Source organism: Zosterops lateralis (assembly GCF_965231275.1).
Source record: "Zosterops lateralis genome assembly, chromosome: 11".
Lineage (NCBI taxonomy): Eukaryota > Metazoa > Chordata > Aves > Passeriformes > Zosteropidae > Zosterops > Zosterops lateralis.
In genome coordinates, this window is record NC_139771.1 from 5,114,082 (window position 1) to 5,135,853 (window position 21,772).

Sequence of the window (21,772 nt, forward strand, 5' to 3'; positions counted from 1 at the left end):
GAAATTGCAGTTATTTGTAATGATTTTGTTGGCACTACTTTTTAGTTTATCTGTTTCTCTTTTCCCATGACTTTTAGCAGGTGCACCTGTGCAGTATGGCTGAGTTTGAGAAGTAACAGGCAGAGAAATGCTCAGAGGAAAGCTGTGTGCCTTCCCCGCTCTCTGCACACAGGCCTGAGGAGCAGAACCTGGGTTTTGATTAAAACCTGAAGATTCCCTTAAGGAGCACATAGGGGTTTCAAAGGTACCTTCACCCTTTTTTGCAGCACGTGGTTGTATAGGAGAGCAAACTGCTGAACTGAAAAGTTGGGAGCCCAGGGTTAGGTGAGGAGTATTGCTGGTTATGTTTTCATAATATTTAATCAGCAGTTGTCTATGGTAGCGTGAATTTTTCCAGAACAAAACTTGGCATGCATTTAAAAGTCATGGCAGGGCTGTGTGGGAAGAGCTGGACACACAGGAGGGAAAAACTTCAGCAGTTATTGCCAAACAAGCAATTCTTGCCTGTTTTATTTTTTCCAAGTATGGAAACTCAGTATATCTCTGCTCTTGTAATAACTCACCAGAATTGCTTTAGGCAGTGGTTTGGGGCCTGTTTTTTTTTCTCTCTGGTTATTATTTGACTTCATCTAGTTGTTTTTGCAGCCTGTACCACAGGAACCTCATTTACAGCTTTTTAGTGAGCCGTATAGGAGGGGGAAAAGTGCACGAGTTAAACCTGTCAGAGGTGAGAGAAAGCTGGAGAAAATGTTACTTTATTCTTTCAAGAGCTCAGGCTCCTGCACTGATGGAATTGTCTCCTCTGCAAAGGCAAACCCCCCTTAGGGCCAGTTAGCCATTATAAAACAACCTCTGATATCCCATTTCCCTTGCTGCAGTCAAAATAACTTTTAAATCAGCTGCTGCAGCCTTTTCATTCTAACACTTCTTGCTCCTGCAATGGTTCACTCTCCAATGGTACCTTGCCCCTGGAATCAGGTAGGATGTCCTTCACAGACTGCTGGGCAGGGGTTGCAGCTCAGCTGTGCTGTAAAGAAGGTTCTTTAGCAAAACAAATTGTTCATTCTCAAAACACCAACCTAAACATGATTAATGCAGAGACTAAAACATTACTGTTTGTGTTAGCTCTGTTAGGCACTGGTTATTACATTCTGACCATATATGAAAATAAAGTGGCTATTTTCTCTAAATACTTTAAAAAGCAGGTTAGCCTTTGAGCAACTATTGTACTGGCAAGCTTTAGGATGAAGTTTTCAGATTAGTCCATGCTCAGTAGTGCTGGAAATCACACTTCAGGCTGTGAAGGTGTTGGCCCTTGCTCTTGGAAGTGCTTTGATAAACTTCAGCCACAGTGGGTCTGCAGATCTTCATAGAGATCACAGATCACCTTTTCTTATCAGTCTGTAAAATTACCATCAACAATGTACATTTTTTAAACATTCGACATTAGAAGTGGAATTTTACATTTGCTGTTATATTCACAGCAGATAACACAGAGTCCCTGCAGGCCACAACTGTTGCATTTGACTGCAACTGTCATCATTTGGCTCTCAGAAATTAAAGGGCTCTCAGGCATAGATACGAGGACAGGAAGAACAGTTCTTTACTAGTATGTATAACAAGGCAAACAAACAACAATAACTATGGCATTAACAACAAAACAGAACTAGGAACCGAGATGGGAAAGGATGGAGGAGAGGCTTTGCTTCCCAAACCCCGGGGCAGTCTGGTCCCAGTGCCCCTGCAGGACTCTGAGGAACACCAAGCTGGAAGGGCAGGGATGAGCAGGGATCCCGGGCTGGTGGATGAGGTGTCTCAGGAGCTCTGCAGTGTTAGCTGGAAGGGCAGGGATGAGCAGGAATGATCCCAGGCTGGAGGATGAGGTGTCCCAGGAGCTCCGGTGGCAGCAGGAAGGGCAGGGATGAGCAGGGATCCCGGGCTGGTGGATGAGGTGTCCCAGGAGCTCCGGTGGCAGCAGGAAGGGCAGGGATGAGCAGGGATCCCGGGCTGGTGGATGAGGTGTCTCAGGAGCTCTGCAGTGTTAGCTGGAAGGGCAGGGATGAGCAGGGATGAGCAGGGATCCCGGGCTGGAGGATGAGGTGTCTCAGATGTCCCAGGAGCTCCGGTGGAGCTGGAAGGGCAGGGATGAGCAGGGATCCCGGGCTGGAGGATGAGATGTCTCAGGAGCTCCGGTGGAGCTGCGGGAGGTCCTGGCAGGGCCGGGGCTGCGGGGCCACAGCCCAGCAAAGCCCCCGAGCGGGGCAGGAGAAGCGGCGGGGCCGGGACAGCGGCGGCCCAGCCCCGGCAGGGCAGGGCAGGGGAGCTCAGGATTCCCGGGACACGAGCAGGTGGTCCCTGGGACTGGAGTCGGGCGGTGACGGTGAATTCTCCCCGCAGTCAGCAACAGCCTGACCTTACTCCTTCTGATGCTGAGAGAGAGAGAGTAGCTGGCCCCAGTCCTGTCCTTTACCTGCCCCCAAAACTCAGTATCTTCCCCCTCGGAGACAAACTCCAAGAGACAAAAGAAGCGTAGCCAGGTGCTACACTCCTCTCCCGACTCTGGCCAGTTCTGTTTTGCATAAGTACCCAGTAGTTAGTTTCCTAGCAACTTATGGAAAAAAAAATATATAAGGAGAAAAGGAAGAAATCTAACCCCCAACATTGGTGTTTGGAGCCTGGGTTGTACTACTTTAAAGTCCAGAAAACTCAGTGAGAATGTAAATGTACATGTTTGGGTGTTGTCTGTTAGAGGGGGTGGATGGGAAAGGATGCAGAGCCAGGAGGGAACAGTTTGGGGTTTTCCTACCAGTTTTTCCACAGATAAGTCTTGTTTATATAAAGTTTAGCAATAATCCTCTTCTCCCTTTTTCCAAGTTGCCACACACACACCCTTTAGATGAAGCCAGGAATTTTTTTAAACAACTTTTTATAACTGGGTTGCTCCAACAGTTTGGGATTCCTTAGGGAACTGTTTTTTGTCCAAACTCTTTAACAGTTCATTTAGTCTGTTTACCCAAATGGGTTAAATGTCTTTTATTCTACAAACTCAAATTGTTTACAGAAATTAAGTGGTGAGAACGGTTGAAAATAGCAGATCACTGCATTTTGGGATATCTGAGGTACTGTCTGTCATATCTTTGTTAGGACAGCTCTAAGCTTGCCCCTCACAGCAGGCGCATGGCCAGATAGTGCTTTATCACAGCTCCTGCTCATTGGGCTGTTCTTAAGGAATTATCTTAATGTTTATTTTGGTTTTGAGGAAGAAAAGGGCTTTTACATACACTTTCCAGCTCTTCCCACTAATCCTGAAGACCAGGAAATTTTGTTTGGTGGTTGTTTTTCCTTTTTTTGCGTTGCTTTGTTTATTTGCTTATTTATTTATTTTACATGGACAAGTCATGTTTTTTATCACACCAACATCTGCAGCTTGTCTTGTCCAGGGCCCAGTGACAGTTCCAGGCTTGTGACCATGCAAGCACACAGAGCTGGAAGGCTTTGCTGCTCTTTGCATCCTTCCTTGGTGCATCTCAGCAGGAACATGGCAGTTTTCCAGATGCTACAAGGGACTTGAAACCTGTTACTGAGAGGAGCAGTTGGCAGCTTGTGCTTCACAGAAACGACCTGGCCCTGCCTGGTGCAGCTGCTGCTCAGAGAGGAGGAGGCTGAGCCCAGGCTGGGGGGAGGAAGCTCTGGCCCTCGGGAGATGCTGGATTATTATTCCAGTTCTTCCTGCACAGGCATTTCTAGGGAAGTTCTCTTTGAAAGCCAGAGCCAAGCCAGGAGCTTGCTGAGCACACTGCTGTGCTTTGCTGCAGGGCAGGTCACAGCCTCTTTGGGCATGACCAGAGAACAGAAAGTCTCTCAGTTTTCCAAAGGCTTCCTTCCCTCTCTCATAGTCTCTTGTCCTCCTGGTTCCTGGATACAGGCTCATTCTTAACCAAATCCCTGTTGAAAATTGAAAAAAGCTCTTCCATCTAAAACCAAACCCCTGAGGGCTCATTTTAATAACACTCACACTTCCTTTTTAGGGTCTAAGGCTCAGTTGATAACCTGCAGCCCAGTGTGACAGTGAGTGAGGAACATGCACTTCAAAGGGTGGGGCAGCAGCTCTTCCTCCAGTCCTTGGTGCTGAATCCTAGGAATGAGATGCTCCTTTGTCTTCCCTATGACCAAAACCCCAGTCACTGCACACATTTAAATATCCTTCTATTGCCTAGGATGCATTCCTCAACAATACCATCTTACTCTTTTAAGAGGAACTATAAAATATAAGTTCTAGGTTGTTTTTTGGTTTTTTTTGGTTTTTTTTTTTTTTTTTTTCTTTTGGCATCTCACTAATTACATTTTCAGCAGATTCATGAAACTGAGTGAGCTCAGGTGACCAATCCTCAGCAAGAAATTCAAAGCCCTGTAGTGAACTGCCAACTCCTAAGTTATTTCTAGAAGGGTTTTTAAAATCACTGTAAACTGTTTACTAATATCAACAATATGAAAATTCTGGAAGTCACACAAGGAAGTGGTACAGCTACAAAAGAAACAAGTGTGTTCAAAAGGCTTTCATGTGAATGCAGTGATGCCAAGCACCTCAGCACATTCAGCATCATAAATTCAGCTGTAGTTACAGTAAAATGGAGAATAGAGAGAAATTTCCATTCACAGTGGTTTCATATAGGGTGGAATTCATAACCAGAACCAGTCATAAGCCATTGAATGGGTTTACACAGCAGTATCACGCTCATCAAAATTCCTTTGCTTTCAGCTACATTTAAATAGCACTGAAATAATTAAAACAAAGAAATGTGTCTTTGTTGTGCTGTGTTTGAGTGCAACCCAAGATTATCACTTGAAAGGATGATTCAAAGTTCACATTTACATTGGCAAGGATGATTCAGATAAGGGAGGACAGAGATCTTTGCTGTTGGCTAGCTAGAGTCTGTTCCTTGGTCTTCTGGCTCAGGAGGATACAGTTCATCCAAAATCAGCTCTGCAACAAAAAAATAATAATGTTTTAGAGAATGATTGTTTTCCTGCTTCACACAGGAATTATATATATTATACAATTATAGCTGCTATCTGCACTTTAGAACATACTGATGGTAGACGACTACAGCAAATACAATTTTTGAAGGTTCCATGCAAACAGGTCTTTTAGATTTGTGTTTTGTCACACAAACTTCTCCCCCTCTTTTCTTTAATGTCTTTTTTAGGGACACCTTCCACTATCCCAAGTTGTTCCAAGTCCCATCCAACCTGGCCTTGGACACTTCCAGGGATGGGGCAGCCAGAGCTTCTCTGGGCAACCTGTGCCAGGGCCACCCCACCCTTACAGGGAAGAATTTCTTCCTAATATCCAATCTAAACTGCCTCCAGAGGAATGAGCAACAACCAGCTGTGTACTTGTTAAAAGAGAGAAGTGACAGAAGTGAAATTTTTATTCCTGCAACATGGAAAAAAGCCAACATTTGACTGATTTTTACCTTCAGAGGCACTCAGTTTTTGAGTCTTTTTGAGAATGGCTCTTACGCCTGGCATGGCTTGGTCATATTGATGGAGAACTTCCAAACAGTGTTCATGGAACAGTTTATCTTTCTGAGACAGGCTGTGCAAGAGTAAAACAACATCCCGTAAAAACTGAATAACTTGTTCCTTATGTGCACACAAGCTGGTCTCAGATCTTCTAATCTTCATCCACTGTCTGTGCAACATCACAATTAGTGCCTTAACCACCTGCAAGAGGAAAAACAGTGCCTCAATACACAAAGCAAAAATATAGGAGCCGAAAACTTAATTCAATATGAACTTTACTGCTTAATCTCTTCAAACTTTCAAATTTCAGGATATTTTCTAGCAAGTCAAAGCAAGCTTCCTAGAAGGTGGCATCCTCTAAAGTACAGGACACTTCTGTTTCTCTACAGCAAAAAAAAAAATAAATAAAAGGGGCACAAAGCAATTTCAGCATTGAGTACCTGGAAGTTCTCAGCAGGTTAAACTGGGGGAGTGTGGTGAACGTACCTCGAGGTTGCACTGACAGTCTGTGCCAGGAAATAAAACTGCTGGTCTGGAGCACCACATGCAGCGTGTCAGGAGCCTGACTGTCTGTTACAAATACATCTTGTGTTAGAGTCAGGGCTAAGTTATAATTTATTATTAGTTTCAAATATTCTTGGGGTATTTTTTTTTCTGAACAGCGGATGTCTTTTACCCCCAAAGTTGTACAAGTTTTTTTTTGCTGTAACACCTTACAAACAGAATTTGCCTTGCACAGGAACCTTCTCAGCTTTCTGATGAGTGAGGCTGACAAGGTCAGTGGCCTTTAACTGATACATACAAATAATAAGTTTACACTTAATGTAAGAGTGCAAGTAGGGGTAATGTAAAGGGTTCAAAATTCTTTAAAATGAGGGAAGTAGAGCAAATAGAACCTCAAACAAGTCACTTCTGTCTGTACAAACAACACAAATTAGGTTTAAAAGCTATTCTTTCTCTATATAAATATGCCTGTTAAAAAGCAAGTTAGCATTTCCATTGAATGCAAGGAATTTAAATCCTAAATCATTACGGAATGTCTTTTAAATGTAATAAATACAAAGAAAATGAAACACAAGTCTTGCTTATTTTTACTTTAATTGCCCTAAAAGCTAAATAAAGCTTAGTGCTGAACATCTGTAGCCATCCTAGGATATTCTTTTTTTTTTCAGTGACTTCAAAGACTGTTATGACCAATGCTCTCTTCAAGGATAGTTACTGATTCAGTTTCAAGCAGGTCTTTTCAAAAATCATTGTAACCCCATACTTGCAGTTTTGTATTTCAGCTAAAAGAACTTGTTTTCAGACAATTTGTGCACTGTGCTGCTCCTTCCACTCCCCCCGCTGGAAGGAAAAGGTAAGAGCACATAGACACTCAGCCGTGGTTGTTACCTCTTGCTCCAGCTGAAGCCAAAGCATTTCAGATGCTGATTTATCTGGTCTTGATGTTATATACATGTAGAGTGCAAGGAGAAGGCAGGTGTCTGAAACAGAGAGAACTTTGTTCTTTTTTCAACCAACCACTTGTTCATGACAAAAATGAATTCTCTTAGGCAAGAAAACATTTTGAGTTCTATCCTAATAATCATGGTTCAGGTTCAGCTTCTTGTTTTACTTCCCACACCTTCAGCAGTGCTGAGGAAATTGGTATCCCTAAACTTTTATTTGCCTTTATGGTAATCCTGTCCTGGTTCATTCATAAGAAACTGAACAGAGATCATTTGTCATGCAGACTGGAATCTCTAAACAGTGCCATGAGCACAGATAAATTTAACTTCAAAACTCCTCAAAAGTCTCTTTTTCTTCATCAATCTTAAATACATAATCTAGAAAGTGATTTTTAAATGGCTGTCAAAAGCACTGCTTGTAGACAGATGCCACAAGACAAATACTCTCCAAATCATAAGTAGAAAACAAGTTTTCAGGTTACATAGCAGGCTTTTTGCCTTCTGTGGTTTCAGCACCTTGCAGCAAGGCCTGTTTGCATTACTTTTAGTCATGGTAACAGTTTTCTGTGTCCTGCAGTGTTTTACCTGAATGAGAACAGAGCTGAGCAACCAACAGGTGGTGCTGAGCAAGGGCACACAGGAGTCTCACAGTCAGAAGCACCGAGGGCAGAGGGGTCTCGGGACACAGACAGCGCTGCAGAGTCTGGCTACTCACTAAGTGCTGGAAACTTCAACACAAAATTCAGTTAGAAAAGTGAAGTGCAGTTACAAGTGGGAAATACACTATTTTTTGTAGACAGCATCATATCTTGTGCCTTTTTAGCTATTCAGAACATACCCCGTTCTCAAGTTATCTGTCATTAATACAAAGTATGCTGGAAAACATTGTTACTTTGCAATGTACTTTCTGCAGTTCACACTGGTAGTTTTACTGAACCAGAATGAGATTCTGTGCTTTCCTTCCTTATGCACCTCCCAGCAATCACAAAAACCCCAAAATTAATGTTATAAAGCTTCTTCACTTTCAATGAGGCAACAACATCTGCTTCATATGAACATCATCAGCAAACCTTGTTACTGATCAGGGATGATTATTACACCCATTAATAGGAAAGGGAGTAGACTGATCCTCAGCTGCTTCTCAAATGTCATCTGAGATGTGATTTCTCTCATACATAGCACAATTTCTACTGGAAGCTGCCCAGATGAGTTTCAACAGAGAATGAAAACCACTAAACAGCATACTCTGAAATCATCTTAAAGCTATTACTGACTTACTTAATTAACAAGTCCATAGTTGAATTTTCAGCTAATTTCACCAAAACTTTTAGGCTTTGACTCAGGATATTGTCAGTCTGGGAGCCTCTTGCAGCAGAAAAAGCTAAAATTTGAAGCAGCTTTTTAAACAAAGAATGTTGAGCTCCATCAGTATTGGGAGGATCTTGTGGAGCAGGCAGCCCTCCTTGTGTCCTGCTCTCTTCTTTATTGTCACACTGATTGTCACACAACACCTTTTTGTCCATCTTGGAAGCCTGTTCATCTTCAGCAGCAGGTGAACAGAGTTTTTCCATTTCAGCAGACAGCAATGTGTGGACAACATCCCAGCTGTAGAACACCAAATAATAAAGGATCCCCAGTGATACAAGAGTATTTTCCTCAAGGGACAACCTGAAGTCCTCCTTGCTGGACACGGTGTTTGTGCTGGCTCTGGAAGCAGCAGCTGGATGGGTCCCACAGGCTCCATTCCCTGGTGTGTCCCCCAGCTGCTCTGCTCGGCAGAAGGCATCAACGTGGTGCTCCACCAAGGGCAGGAGATGCACAGCACCTCGGATCCTGCTCTGGCTGAGGGGCAGGAGCCCGCCCTGGCCTTCTGCTGGGCTTCCCTCACATAATCCTTCATCCAGAGCAATCAAGTTCAGTCCTGTTCTTGCCAGTTTTTGAGCTTCTTGCAGGGGTAAAAGAGGAGCGATTCCTTCTTGAGTTGCTCTGCTGCTGGGGAGTTGTGTGGGCTTCCTGTCCAAATAGAAGTAAAAGGGAAATGCTTTACAAGAAAAGGCAGAGAACAGAGTTGAAATCTGAGTTATTCATATTATGAATTGAATAATAGAAAGGCCAGAGTACAAAGAGACGTCTGTTTCCAAAATAGGAAAAAAAGGGGGAAAACATCATCCTACTCCTTGATGCCTGCATGGAGGAGCCATTTCAAAGCATTCTAGGTTTCATTACTAATAAAATAACCTATCTGAAAAACAAGAGTATTTCAGAAGCTACAGTCTAATTCTGTAAAGAGAATAACTATTATAATTCATACCCAATCTTCATATTTAAAATGTTTTACCAGGAAATACATCTTGTAAAGTTGCATGCAAATTGTACGTTAGAAATTGAACACAGTTTCTATTTTGAAGATACAAAACCAACTTTTAATCACATCTGCAGCATTTTCTTCCCCCTTCAACTCATGATCATGTTTCTGTGCTTCTCTCATTGCAATGCAAGCTGCTAACAGCTACTTCCAGGTTTAATTATGTGCCTTCCCCTAACAGAAAATTAACCTCATTTACTTTTTAGTGATGTTCTAGTGTTTAGTATCTCTGATAATCAAAGATAAAAAATGATGTTCCAAATTTTACACTAAATGGCCTAAGCAAGGTGTGATTTACAACAGGGAATGAGCTGTCCTGCATGACCAGGTGCTTCTTAGAGCAGAGAATTCCACTGTGCTGAACGTGGCAGACAGAGTTTAACAAAGAAAATAAAACTTACGTATCCAAACAGTTGGGTGGCAACACAGCTCCAGGCAGAGGCTCAGAGTTGCTACTGAGAAGGTGGCAGAGTCCAAGAAATGACCCAGGGACAATGGGCTGCTTCATCAGTGCATTCAGCAAGATAGAACCTGGAAGGATACAGAATTGTCTTTGGAGTAGATTTGCCATCACCACCAACAAAAAATCAGTATTTTCAGAAGATCAGCCTTATTTAGAGTGCTTGCAACTTCAAAATTATTTTTTCATTATGAATCTTCTTTCTTAACAGGAGGATGATTTTTAGAAAAATTAATTTAAGGTATTTAAATATAAACCAAGTTCTATTTAGAGGTATTTTAATTATGACCCCATATCAGCAAAATAGCTTGAGCCAAGTGATCACATATCCCAGCTGTTCTGGTGACTTGCCCTCTATTTTCCACTCCAGACACTGAAATTATGTGATGCAATTCCACTGTCAACTGTAACTAAGATAGTACCCTAAAGAATTCTTGGAGCTGACTGTTAAAAATGCTTTATAGTGTGGTGGTTTTGTTTTTTTAAGGTACATTTTCCTTGGTTTTATTTCTGCATTACCAGAATGATATTACCTTGTGTCTTTAGTTTGGGGACAGAGTTGTGGGAATGTTTTTTTCCTGTTGCTTTGTGCTCCTTCAGGGATGACACTTCAGGATGGGTTATCTTCCTGTCTGAAACAAACAGGGATTGGGAGAACACAGAACTGCACCCAGCCTGTACACTCAGCCACAGTGTTAGATGATCTTTTAATCATCTCTGTATGTCACAATTACCAAGCTAATCAAGGCCAAAAGCCTTGCAGAGTTCAGGATAAAAGGAAACAAATAAATTTTTTCAAACAAATGGGCATTTTGAGTGTTGTTACCATAACAAACAATAGCAGTATCAATGCTTTCAGGCTACTGCATTTTTCTTTTGTTGGTAAAAATACTGCCCATATTTTTAGAATGAACCATGTAACTGACAGCAACATCTCAGATTTTTCATGACTCTTCAAGTAAGGATTAGTTGATGATATCCACATTTCTTACATTTATTATTTCCCATTGCTGTAAAAAAATCACTATTTTTGCTTCATATTATAGCAATTTTCAAATATATGCATATATTAATTTCCTAAGCTTTACTCAGTGAATTTCAAGATACAATTTTGTGAGAATTACTGCCCTACATATAAAAGAGGAAACGAATATATTGTTTCAGTTGCTTCTTTCAATATGGCTAAATATGTACCCTTTAACATCCAACCCAACAAACTAGAACAAGAATACAAAAAATGCATTAGCTGACTAGCAGACCAAGAAATAGGCAAATTATTTCCTATTCTTCATGCAGTGAGAAAAGATAGATGAGCAATTTGGATGTTCTAGTTCATCACACAATAAAGTTTTTTATTGCAGCCGCTGCCCACTTCATCACTGACATCCTGGCATCTGGTACCAAGGTATGAATTAAAATGATCTTCATGCAAATTTCAGTCATGGCTATTTAACTCCAATTGGTATAAAGTGAAAAAAAAATCAAGCAAAACCAAAATAAAACAAGTAACTGTGAACTGACTGCAACTGTTCACATGCAGCTAAAAATGTTGCAAGCTGTACATGGGTTTACCTTCTTTGACTGAAGTAGTCAGGCCCATCAAATTTCCTGAAGAACACAATGGCACACTGGACATTTCAGCATTGAAGGATTCCTTTGTAGGAAAAGATCTTCTTCCTGGCTGTGGAGAACATCCTCCTGATTTCCCTTGTACCACATGATTCTTTTTAGGGCTAAGATAAAAAGACAAATCAGTACTTCTTTTGTAATTATTTTATTAAACAACAATCTATTTTTGCACTGATGTTTTAAAGATACTTCACTATAAACTCTCTGAATTTCTGTCACAGGTACAAGGAAGGCTCTTTTTTGAGCAAATTCCATAAATATCAGCAGACTTTTTTGTTGTATTTTTTAAAGACAACAGAGCTAAGAGTTACATGAAGAAAGAAAGCCTCTTCAATAGTTTAAACACATGTATTGCAAAAATGAACACAAATTAATTTTCCAATCCCCCTACCTTGTTGTTGGAACCGCCTGAGAAAGGTGTTTATTTCTTTCACAGTTCTGAAGTCGTGTTCTTAATTCATTCATTTCTGCATCCTTGAACTGCAGCTCGGAGTGCAACGACTGCAACTGAAAGAGGAGTTCAGGACAGTTTTACTGTTACCACTTTACACCTGGTGCAACTGCAGAGAACTGAGTTACCCTGAGAGCTCCAGATCTCCTTACTGTGAACTCAAGACCTCCATTTTTACGAACCTCAGTGCAATTAACACTATCTGAGAACCAAGTCCCAGCAGTTCAGGCAAGAAGCCTTTGAGTGAGTGGCTGAGACAGAGCAAGTGCCACAGAGAGCATGGCTCCAGTGAGGCTGCAACTGCAGAGCCACATGGACAAAAGCAGCCACTGTCCTCTTCAGGGCCTGAGACATGACTGCAACAGGAACAGCAATCTGATCAGAGCCACAAAGCATGTTCTGTCACTTTTTCCCACTCTAAAATACATTCCAATTGCAATGTTCTCAGGGTGGCTTGAAGAAAGCAATAAGTAAATGAAAACCTCTACCACCTGAATTTCACTCCTTTATTTCGGCAGGGGAAAACCCTCAAGGAGTTCTTACAAATGTTTGCTTCTAGGTAAGAAAATAAAAGCACTGTAGAAAATTCACACAAATATTCTTCCTTTGACTAAATGGCCATAAATCAGCTTCTGTACATGATCTGCAGGTAACTGACATATTTACAAACCTTTTTGGAGAACTCTTTTTCTTTTTCACTTAAAAGCTGAGATTTTTGCTGTTCCAGTAGCAGGTATGACCTTTTCTGTTCCTCCATAGCATTCTCCATCTGCTGCATTGAGTCACGCAGAATTTTAATTTCTCCATTTTTAGTGAGAATTTCATCCTGCACTTCTTTCAGCTGCAAACAGAGGGTTTCCATTAAAGGATGGATATAGCCAAAAGTATGTATGTGGTTGAAAATTTGGTGTATTTCTAATTTTTAGGGAGAAAAATGCTCCTGGTAACCCAGCTCAGAAATTCTATACATGTTGCCTCTAATCTTTCTCTGATTAAATCAGGCTCAGTTACTGTTTTCTTTAACATAATTAAAAATGACAAGACCATCCATCTCTTTCCCCTTCTCTGCAATTATGTTTGTTGGGGTTTTTTTTAAGTGTTCTAGTCACACACATCAGTAATTTATTCGTTGTTTGGATCATAACAGTGATAATTTAATTATACTACTACATCCATCAGGATAGCCCATAAGCACTCTAAGACAAGGTACAACCCACAGACAGTATCTTCATCACATTGAATCTCTGATACTTCCTGAGCAACCACCACCACTCAGAGACAAGACTTTGGGGGGATAATAAAGAAGTTACTCAGAAAAGCAAGAAGAAAAGCTCAGAAAGACACTTCTCTACAACTGTAAAATTATGATTTAATATGTTATACAAGTAGGACGTTCCCTGATAAAGGTGGATATAATAGAGCTGGGAAAGATACAGAGAACGGAGAGAGGAAACAGAGTATCTTTCCATAAATGACCACCAGAAGGTAAAGTAGCATAAAGTCACTTAGAACTCACTTCACTTTCTCCAATCTTTTAAGGCTGACAGGGCAGAGAAATTATTTTATAGGAAACAAATAAAACTGAAAAATTAGCACTTGCTAATCTGAAATGACCAAGAAATAAAAACTGCTCTCACTCTTTAGTATTACTAGAGATGTTTCTAGTGTAATGATTTTAACACATTCCTGGATTACAAAGATTATTGATCACCTTGTTTAGAATTAAATGCTTGAGACTGGATTTATCCCACCTTTCAGTTATCCCTATCAAAAATGTGATATTTAGAGGAGAGGGGAGGATATTGCCAACCTTCTGTTTGACTTCTTCATGCTGTGTCTGCAGCACTTCAAACTGGAATGCATCTCTCATCAGACCATCTTCTGCTCTGCTTCCTGCTGCAGGGAAAAGCCAAAATCTGAAGCACAGATGATGAATGTACATCACTGGTGACTCAACACCAAGGTCTTGTTATTTGTCATTGCATACATCTGAATATCTTAGTATTTTACCATCATTCCAAGCAGGTAAACTGCCTCACCTAACCAGCACAGGAACTTTGCTATTCTTATAACAGAAGAACCCCTGCTCCTTCAAATTTCTAATCACAGAATGGTTTGGGTTGAAAGGGACCTTTAAGATCATCTAATCTCATCTCTTAAACCAGCAAGATCACCCACAGCAAAAGCAAGCATTTCTTCTGAGATAACTTTAGTTAGTGCACAAACAAGGGTTCACTGAAAACATATTCACCTGGTGAGAGGACAGATGTCAGGGCTGCTAAAACATACTTAGATTATTCGAGCTCTCTAAGCTTCATTGTGAAGAAAACCCTGCTTTTGTTTCTTCCAAAGTAAACCCTGAAAGTCAGCAAAGGCATGCCATGCATTTATGAGTGGAAATAAAGAAAAAAAAAATCTGAAAGCCAACATGCTATCAGAATATGACACCTATTTCATGTTTAAAGTTTAGGAAACTCGGTTTTTTGATGTGGCAGGTTGAAGACACAGCAGCCTTGTCCCAGGCTGGCATCACCACACACACTCCAGGCACGGGTCCCTGGTGCCGTGAGATCAGTGCAATGTGCCTGCTGGGATGTTTATCCTCGTTATTCCTCTGAATCCCACCATCCCCCTGACACCGTGGGGTGCTGGTGGCCAGGGGAACAGGCAGCAGCAATTCCCTTGAGGGAACTTATAAGAAATAGGGAGCGAGTCTGTTTACAAGAGCCTGTGGTGACAGGACGAGAGGGAGGCGCTTCAGGCTGATGGAGATTTAGGTTCGGTATCAGGAAGAAATGCTTCCCTGTGAGGGAGGTGAGACCCTGGCACAGGGTGCCCAGAGCAGCAGCGGCTGCCCCTGGATCCCTGGCAGTGTCCCAGGCCAGGCTGGACGGGGCTTGGAGCTCCCCAGGATGGTGGAAGTTGTTCCTGCCCAGGGCAGGGGTGGCACTGGACGGGCATTACGGTCCCTGCCAACCCAGGCCGTTCTGCGGTTCCTAAAGGGACACCAAACCCTTTCGAGGCAGCAGGGAGTGCGGGGCAGCCGCCGGGACACACCGACCTTGCCGCCCGCCCCGGGCCGGCTCCGGGGGTCCCCACGCGTGTCCCGCGGGCGGGTCCTGCGACAGCGCCTGCGAGGCCAGGATGTCGATCTGCTCCAGGTCGTCCGCCGTGAAGTCATCACTGTCCCCGAAGGGGTCCGCAACCCCGGTCACGGCGCTCTTGGGGCGCTTGTTGGGGGGCAGGCCGTTGCGGAGCTCCGGCGGGGTGGCCGCGGCACCGCAGTGCCCGCCGAGCGCGGGGCCGCTTCGCTTGCGCGGCCCGGGCAGCGCCGCCATGGCGGGACCGCCGCCCGCGGCACCCACACGGCCCGGGGCGCCTCGGGCCCGCCCCTCCGCGCGCGCCGCGCCGCTCACCCCGCCACAGCCAATGGAGTGACGGCGCCTTCAGAGCCGGCTGTAAGGGCCCCCGCGATTGGCCGCCGACGGCAGACACGCAAACGCTTCGCTGATTGGGCGGGAGGGAGGCGGGAAGGCTCCTCTTCTCAGCGGCGTGAGGGGTGAGCGGTGACGTCAGGCTGCGAGCGATGACGTCTGAGTTTGAGCGGTGACGTCACGGTGAGGGTTGTCCCGCTGATGTCACGCCTAGCTTCATCCCAGGCACGATGGCGTCTCACTACAGATGGAGGGCGGTTGTGACCCGTCCTCCGCGGCCATGGCACTGCTGACCGCAGGCACGACTGCCCTTGATAAACCAGGACCTCTAAAAGTGTCAGGGAAGTGCAATATTTGCAAAAGTTCTGTGCTAAACCCACACTGTTAACTTACTGGCATTAACTTGCTTTTGTAATCGTATTTTGCCTCTTTAAAGGTGGACTGAAAAAACATAACTCAGGTGGGTGTGAGGTCACAGCTGTGCTGATAAACCTTTTAGGAGGAGACTGGGCCATAGTCTTGCAGCACATTTTTAAAACAGGGTTATTAATTATCGTCATGTCTATAAATCAGTTTACAAATCCCTTCATGGTCCTTTAAGTGAAAACCACTGTGTTAGTGTGACATCTTTCCAATTCTGCCAGAGAATTCTGATTTCTCCTGTTCATTTCACTATTCCCCATTACATGCAGGAAAATTCGGTTATCTCTAGAGGGTAATTCTCTTTATCCATGCACTGCATGAGGAGCCTGTGACGAGGCAAAGGAAGCCCTGAAGGTCATTGTTCCCAGCTGTGCTGAAGTGGCCCCAGGTGATCCCAATGGAATCAGCAGGTGGGAACAGCTGCAGGGAAAAGGTGCAGCCTCAGAGAGAATCTGCACTTGTATCACTTTACTTTTGAGGTGCTGCTTGAAGGTTTTGGGTTTTTTTCTGTTTCTCCAATAAGTTTTTTATTTTAAGTTATATTATGTACCACACGGGGGAAATTGTGGAAAGGTTTGATGCTCAAAATACTAAAGGTACCATTATTTATGCTTGGAATTATTGCTTTTCTCCCTCTAGGGGGAATGGTAATATAATGTTTGTCTTTGTAGCCTAGCCATAAAGAAAAGGTTCTTCTTGCTTTTAAGAATGGCTTTATTTCTTTATGTTTAGAGAGAGATGCTTTGATCAAATGGAGTAAAACCAAAATTGCTTGTTTAGTTTAAAACTTCTTCTGGCAATTTCTAGTGCTCTGTTTCCACTGCTTATGTTTGTAGAGACATGTATTGAGAGCTTAATTTAAGTAATCTAAAACTGAATCTAACTTGATTCAGACATTACTTGTTCTTAAGTCTGTGTTTTTGTTTTGCTGTTTTTGTTGGGTTTTTTTGTTTGTTTGTTTTGTTTTGGGGAGGATTTTGTCGTTTAATAAATCAATTGTGCTAGTATTACTTTGTTTTGTTTTGTTTTGTTATTGCTGCTTTTAAATAACAGTGTTCTATTTGGGTGATATATCTTCATTTTTGCTTTCTCCTCTTCCTCTAGCTGCAGTTGAAAAAAAATAAAATGGTAGAACACTTGCATAAACTTTATTTTAAACAAGATAAACCAAGATACTGACTCTGTTTTCCTCTACTCCAGATGTTCCTGCCAAACAGAAAATGACTTGCAGAGGATCAGAATAACAACAAAGTAAGTCTGAGATGTAGAATTAGCTTTAAATACAGCTGCCTGTAGAAGCATTTTTGGGCAGGGGGATGAAAGTGAAACAGTTACATATCTGCTGATTTCTCATCTTTCTGTGTCTTGCTTGTGGTTTCAGTCTTAAATCTGAAACTCCCTGAGGATAACACAAGAAATCAAAGTGTGACTTCAGCACTACCTGACAACTGTGGCATCTTTTGATTTTTATAGCCAGAATTTCTTGTTTCATTTGACTATTCCACTTAGAGCTAATGGATCCAGGTGTCAGACCTCAATCCTTGTGAGCAGTTTTAGCAACACCATTTGGCTCTTGCAATACTTTTAGCCACCTTTCATTTGCTTGTTTCATCTGCTTTCTACTCTTACCATTACTTTAGTTTCTCACAAGCAAGTTAAAACTAGAGCCCTTAATGTCTGATCTGGCTTTAGCAGCCTCTTGTCTGACTGACTTAAGAGTAGAATCACTGGGAATTTGTGCATTTATTCATTTGGGTGCACATATTGTGGAAAAGGGGAATTTTTTAGAATAATTAAGCATTAAGTTTAATAACTTAGGTGTGGATTATTTGGACAGTTCTTAGTGCTGCTAATGGTATGTTTATTTTAAATGCCAGTAAGAATTCTATAGCTCCAACGAGAGTGTTGTTTCTTTTTCCTTTATTTCAATGAAGCTGGATATGAATGTGTTTTGTGTTCTGATTCTCAAAACACTGAATAAATCAGAACTGAAGTAAGTGGATGACTGACTCAGTCCAGGTAACTGCAGAGATTATTTTTTTTAGCTTAATTCCTGAAGTATGAGGTACTGAAATGCAAATGGGACTTCAGTGAAAATTTGTTCTAACAAAATAGCATCTTGATCCAGACCTGAGAGCTGGTTAGGCGAGGAGTGGTGTGGGATTTGGGGCAAATGTCGAGAGTTTTGTCATTTGCTGTTAGAGGGAAAGGAGATCCCACACCCCAAGGATGACCTCGGAGCTGTGTGTCTGAGATGGAGGGCGGTTTTCAGTCTGTGCTCGTACCGGGCCCTGAGAAACGGGCGGGGAAAGGGAACGAGGCAGGATAACGGCGCTGTCCGCCTGGAATACCGCTGGCGGGACGAGAGGGGCGGCCGGGCGAGGCAGAGCCGGGCTGTGAGCGCGGCCGCGCGTTTCTCCCGTTATTTCCGTTGGGGCGAGGGAGCGCCGGGCCGGGCGGAGCGGCGGGGCCGCGTCCAGCCGGTGCCACCGAGCGCTGCCCGGCGGGGCGGGCCGTCCGTGCGTCCAGCCCCAGCGCCAGCACAACAAACCCGCCCCGTCCCGCCCGCGCCGTGCGGCTGTTGCGCGGGGCCGCCCCTGGCCGCGGAGGCCGGGCCGGGCGGCGCTGGCAGCGGGGCCGGGGCGGACATGAGGACCGAGATCTCCACGGCGGCCGCGTTCGTCACCCGCCTCCTGCGGGCCGCCGGCGGGGTCGGCGAGGAGCAGCTGCGGTGCTTCCGCGAGTGCCTGCAGGAGGCGATGCACGGTGAGTGCCGGGGGCTCTCCCCTCTTCCCGTCCGTCCCCCGCATCCCCCCCGCATCCCGCGGGCTCCGGCGGAGCGCAGCCCCCCGCAGAACCTCCTCTTTGTTCCCTCCCGCAGAGCACTACAAGCACCACTGGTTCCCCCTGGTGCCCTCCAAGGGCTCCGGCTACCGCTGCATCAGGATCAACCATAAGATGGACCCCTTGATAGGAAAAGCGGCGGGGATGATCGGACTGAGCCACGAGAGACTCTTCCAGCTCTTACCCAGCGAATTAACGCTGTGGGTCGACCCTTTCGAAGTGTCCTATCGCATAGGTGAGGACGGGTCTATCTGTGTGCTGTACGAAAGCCCCCAGCCCGGGGCGAAGGTGGCCAAACAGCTGGAGAGCAGGACCAGCTGCAAGGAGGAGTGGAGAATTGGCAGATCCAGCCCTTCCAAGAGTTACAACATGATGACGGTTTCGAGTTAAAAACAACTCTTCCCTGTACGATGTTGTATGTATACCAACCTCGTGGTAAAGTTAGATGTAACTGAGCTTTTTTGTTTTTAGCTATTTTTTTCACCCTATGGTCATTAAAGTGGTAGTACTGCCAAGTTCTTCGTGGCCAAGGGCTAAATGTATAAAGGAGTTCTTTACACTGCATGTTCCTTTCTGGGTTGTGTCCTGTAAATGCACTGTACAGTCGGTGGATTGTTTTACACATTTATATTTTCGAAAAAGTTTTGCCTATTTGTAATAAAAAGCAATATTGTAGCACTCTTTATGATGGGTTTTAGTCAAAATTAGTACTTGCTAAAAAAATTAAAAATCTGCAGTTTGCAGAGCAATAACACAAAAGGGGGGTGGGAAACAGATCTAACAAACTGCACATAAATCTCTCCAGTGATTTGTCTGCACAGACTTCTCTCAGGGTCATTCAAGTTTGACTGTGAGGCACAAATCACAGAAATAACTTCACTTTTCCTTTTTCAAAGCATGCATTTATTTGAGGGCTGGGTTCCATCACGCCTCAATATTTAGCAGAAAGAAGTGGGGAATTGCTGTCTTGTTATTTCTAGTTATGGGAGTAGAAAAATAAAGACTTGCTTAAGATGCTTCTGACTTGTTTTGGTTTTTTTGTTTTGTGGTTTGCTTGTTTGTTTTTTTTTTTTCCCAGGCTTTTAACGTTGCTCTCGAAGCTTATTCTTTCCATTTCTAATATTTGCAGAAAGCTTTCTAGTTAAAGAGGTGTAGTGGTGAACATCCATCTTTCAGATCACAGCAAGACACTCAGTTTTGGGAAAGCTTGCTGGCTGCCTGTCTTCAGCTGAATAATCTGTGTAGAATTGGATGAGGTTTTTGGTACTGAATGGAAGCAAAGGTATTCTTCTAATATTTGATCTATTAAAAAAAAAAAAGCAGCTTGAATTTATAAGGAAATGGAATTTGGGTTTAAAGCTGCAATGAAGGAAGCTTGAGTGAAAATGATCATCAATGCTGTAACTACCTTGTCTTTTCTGCTGTTCCTGGCTTTGAGTTCCTTATTTTTGTCAGGGTCTCTAATAATACCAGTTGAGTACAAGTTTTACTGAAGGTATCAAATACAGTAGATTTGATGTAATAACAACTTAGTGTTGCTGGTTTATCTGAATACTCTTCGTGTTGATATCCCAGTGAAGGATTTAATTTACAGATATTGTGATTCCTATTCTGAGAAGCACTGGGTTTCTAATTCAGCCATAGAAGGCTGCCTGGCATTGCTGATTTCTGTAGCCTGGTGTTGGAGCACGGTTGAACACTGGATGAAAGGGAGCTTTGTCTGGTGCACGTCAGCAAAAAAACCCTCCTTGTGCTGTGTCAATAACATGGTAGGGCATACAGTGAGGGAAGGGGCAAGTCTGGGCAAACTGGAAAGGGTAGAACTCCAGTTCACAAAGAGGTTTTTTTTCCTTTGTTTGCCTTAGAAAAAGCTGTGGCTTGCTTCTTGCTGTTTGCTTATTATCTCAGAGGCAGGCTTGTCTGGTGGTATTTGTTTAATCTGGAGGAAATGCATAGTGCAATTCTCTTAGTAATTAAAACTCTGTAAAAATTGATTGTGTGTTTCTAGTCTATCACTCCAATAAATAAGTTTCTGGGTAACTTTAACAAATGAGTGTTAAAGGTCTGGTGGCAAATTGCCTTTTTATTAGATAAGATTGGAAATCAGTTCTCATGACATGGTTTTATTCACTTGAGGAGGCAGTAACACTTTCCTTTTCCTCTCTGATGAATATTCAGCGTGGGTAATCCTATTTCCTTGGGACCTCTAAGGGATGTATTTGACACATTTGTCAGTAATTGAACAGAATAACTTTAAATCTGCTAAGGCTGAGGTGCCTTCTTTTATTAAATTTCATTTGAAAGGTAATTGGCCTTGCTGCACATTGTATTATCAGCCCACTGGAGAAGATAGGTATGAAGTCTACAGCTTAACAGGAGGTTTTCCATAGCAGGGAACACTTGAAGTGGAACTGAAGATGACTTGGGAGACAGGATGTGATTTCCAGCTGCTGGGTGTGTGGTTTGAGGTGAAGAAGGGTACAGCAGCTCCTTCAGAGGTTCTGTTCTTGCCTGGTGTCTGCCTGTGCAAGGGCAGAGAAAAACCTGGGTTAATCCAGCCATGATAGATGTTACATAATACCACATCTCCCGTATCCTGTGCTCACTGATATCTATCAGTGAATGGGCAATTTAATGCAAGTTAAGTTTCATGTATTTAAGCTACTGGCATAGCATTGCAGTCACTCTGCAGACAAACAGGTGGGGGACACCGGGGGAGTTGAACAAAACCCACTGAGGTAAAGAAAACACTTGATCTGCAAGTAAATACACTGTGATATCTCTGCCATCAAAACTGCATTCCTTTGCTTTAAAAAATGCCAAAGATGTACTGACAGCACAAAAGCTGTTCTGAGGGAATGGGGTGCTTGGTAATAAGCCAGGGAGGCACTTATTTCGGGGAGGTAAAGAAAACCAACTTTGCTTTTTCCCTGAAAGGTGATCGGGTTTGTGTTCTGCTGTTGCAACAAACAAGGCAAAATCTTATAATCTTTAAAATGACGTACTTGTCACACAGGACTGACCCCATCTCATCAGCCATGACTTAGAACAGACTGGTTTGGATTCTTCAGGAAGGATTATTGCATGCTGGCCCCCTTGAAGCAGTAAAAATACATGGATAAGAATCAGTACATGCTTGCTTGGATGAAGATGGGTTAACTGTTGGATGACTAAAGCTGAAATAGAGGGGAA

At 43.2% G+C, this 21,772-nt stretch overlaps 2 protein-coding genes and 1 long non-coding RNA gene across 5 annotated transcripts; 2 read left to right on the forward strand and 1 right to left on the reverse strand.

Annotated features, from left to right (window-relative positions):
• Positions 1-2,993: 2,993 nt before the first annotated feature.
• On the reverse strand, positions 2,994-15,217 carry ATRIP (ATR interacting protein; the record flags this gene model as incomplete). Of its 3 annotated transcripts, none has more annotated exons than XM_083869560.1 (13): positions 2,994-4,984; positions 5,478-5,727; positions 6,013-6,096; positions 6,919-7,010; positions 7,560-7,702; positions 8,253-8,987; positions 9,741-9,870; positions 10,333-10,431; positions 11,372-11,532; positions 11,820-11,935; positions 12,550-12,720; positions 13,690-13,772; positions 14,941-15,217. In XM_083869560.1, 13 exons carry the CDS (start codon positions 15,215-15,217, stop codon positions 4,923-4,925), a joined length of 2,403 nt encoding a protein of 800 aa, XP_083725686.1. In that variant the 3' UTR covers positions 2,994-4,922. The 3 variants fall into 3 exon arrangements, with proteins under 3 accessions (XP_083725686.1, XP_083725685.1, XP_083725687.1); XM_083869559.1 differs by having other exon boundaries at positions 13,690-13,775; XM_083869561.1 differs by having other exon boundaries at positions 2,995-4,984; positions 13,690-13,795; positions 14,941-15,030.
• Positions 15,218-15,426: 209 nt separating this feature from the next.
• Positions 15,427-16,991, forward strand: LOC310913794. The gene is made up of 3 exons (XR_014590908.1): positions 15,427-15,496; positions 16,006-16,146; positions 16,937-16,991. It is a non-coding gene; the product is annotated as an uncharacterized lncRNA (long non-coding RNA).
• A 1,387-nt stretch (positions 16,992-18,378) lies between these two features.
• LOC310913767 (protein BTG1-like) lies at positions 18,379-19,596 on the forward strand. Its single transcript, XM_083869452.1, has 2 exons — positions 18,379-18,502; positions 18,618-19,596. The coding sequence occupies exons 1-2, from the start codon at positions 18,385-18,387 to the stop codon at positions 18,968-18,970; spliced, it is 471 nt and encodes a 156-aa protein (XP_083725578.1). The 5' UTR covers positions 18,379-18,384; the 3' UTR covers positions 18,971-19,596.
• The last annotated feature ends 2,176 nt before the right edge of the window (positions 19,597-21,772 follow it).